A 1,077-nucleotide genomic window follows, 5' to 3' on the forward strand; every position below is an offset into this window, starting at 1 on the left:
GTGGAGCATCATGAGGTTATCCGTGGACTTTCGGTAAAGCAAAGTGCTGAGGTGACCGTCCTTGATGGAGACGAGTGTGTCCAAGAATGCAACTGATTTTGGAGAGTAGTCCATGGTGAGTCTGATGGTGGGATGGAACTTATTGATGTCATTGTGTAGTCGTTTCAGTGATTCTTCGCCGTGGGTCCAAAGGAAAAAAATGTCATCGATGTATCTGGTGTATAACGTTGGTTGAAGGTCCTGTGCGGTGAGGAGGTCTTGTTCAAACTTGTGCATGAAGATGTTGGCGTATTGAGGTTCAAATTTGGTCCCTTTGGCTGTTCCGTGCATCTGGATGAAGAACTTGTTGTCGAAGGTGAAGACGTTGTGATCCAGAATGAAGCGGATGAGTTGCAGAATTGCGTCTGGAGATTGGCAGTTGTTGGTGTTGAGGCTTGAGACAATTCACACCTCTTTAACCTGGGGTTACCCCTATCTCTGGATCTGTAAAGATCCAATTACCTGCACATGCTCGCATTGTAAGCATTGTCTGGCATCTTTGAATTTGCCTATATATATGGTTCTGGAACAAACCTCTTCATTCACCTGAAAAAGGAACAGTGCTCCGAAAGCTAGTGTTTGAAACAAACATGTTGGACTTTAACCTGATGTTGTAAGACTTCTTACAGTGTCAGGAAGGGCAGGAGGGACGGGTCTATCGGTAATTAACAGGAGGGGCGGGTCTATCTGAGATTGACAGGAGGGACGGGTGAATGAGTGACTGACAGGAGGGGCGGGTCTAGCTGTGATTGACAGGAGGGGCGTGTCTAGATGTGATTGACAGATTTGCTGCCGGTTTCTGTGGTAACCACGAATTGAGGCCTTGCTCCTGCTGCGATCCCTGTGTTGTGGCTGAAGTGATCGCGGTGAAAGGGACAACCGAATGAAAGGATGGAGTCGCGAGCCTTCAATAACCCTTTCCCTGATTACGAAACTGCGACCACTGAGCGGCTATTTGATTCAAACGGGGAAGTGAGTGTGGTCGGAGTAGGGTGCGGGGCTAGGGGTAGAGTGGAGGGAGGGGGTAGGGAGTGGAGG

At 48.7% G+C, this 1,077-nt stretch overlaps 1 protein-coding gene across 1 annotated transcript in view; it reads left to right on the forward strand.

Annotated features, from left to right (window-relative positions):
* Window positions 1-809: 809 nt before the first annotated feature.
* Window positions 810-1,077, forward strand: part of lancl1 (LanC antibiotic synthetase component C-like 1 (bacterial)) — a 53,205-nt gene continuing 52,937 nt past the window's right edge. The window contains exon 1 of the mRNA XM_038786433.1: window positions 810-1,011. Coding sequence (XP_038642361.1) covers window positions 931-1,011 — 81 coding nt within the window. The 5' untranslated portion in view covers window positions 810-930. The remainder of the gene's footprint in view (window positions 1,012-1,077) is intronic.

Source organism: Scyliorhinus canicula, chromosome 2, assembly GCF_902713615.1.
Source record: "Scyliorhinus canicula chromosome 2, sScyCan1.1, whole genome shotgun sequence".
NCBI classification, from domain to species: Eukaryota; Metazoa; Chordata; class Chondrichthyes; order Carcharhiniformes; family Scyliorhinidae; genus Scyliorhinus; species Scyliorhinus canicula.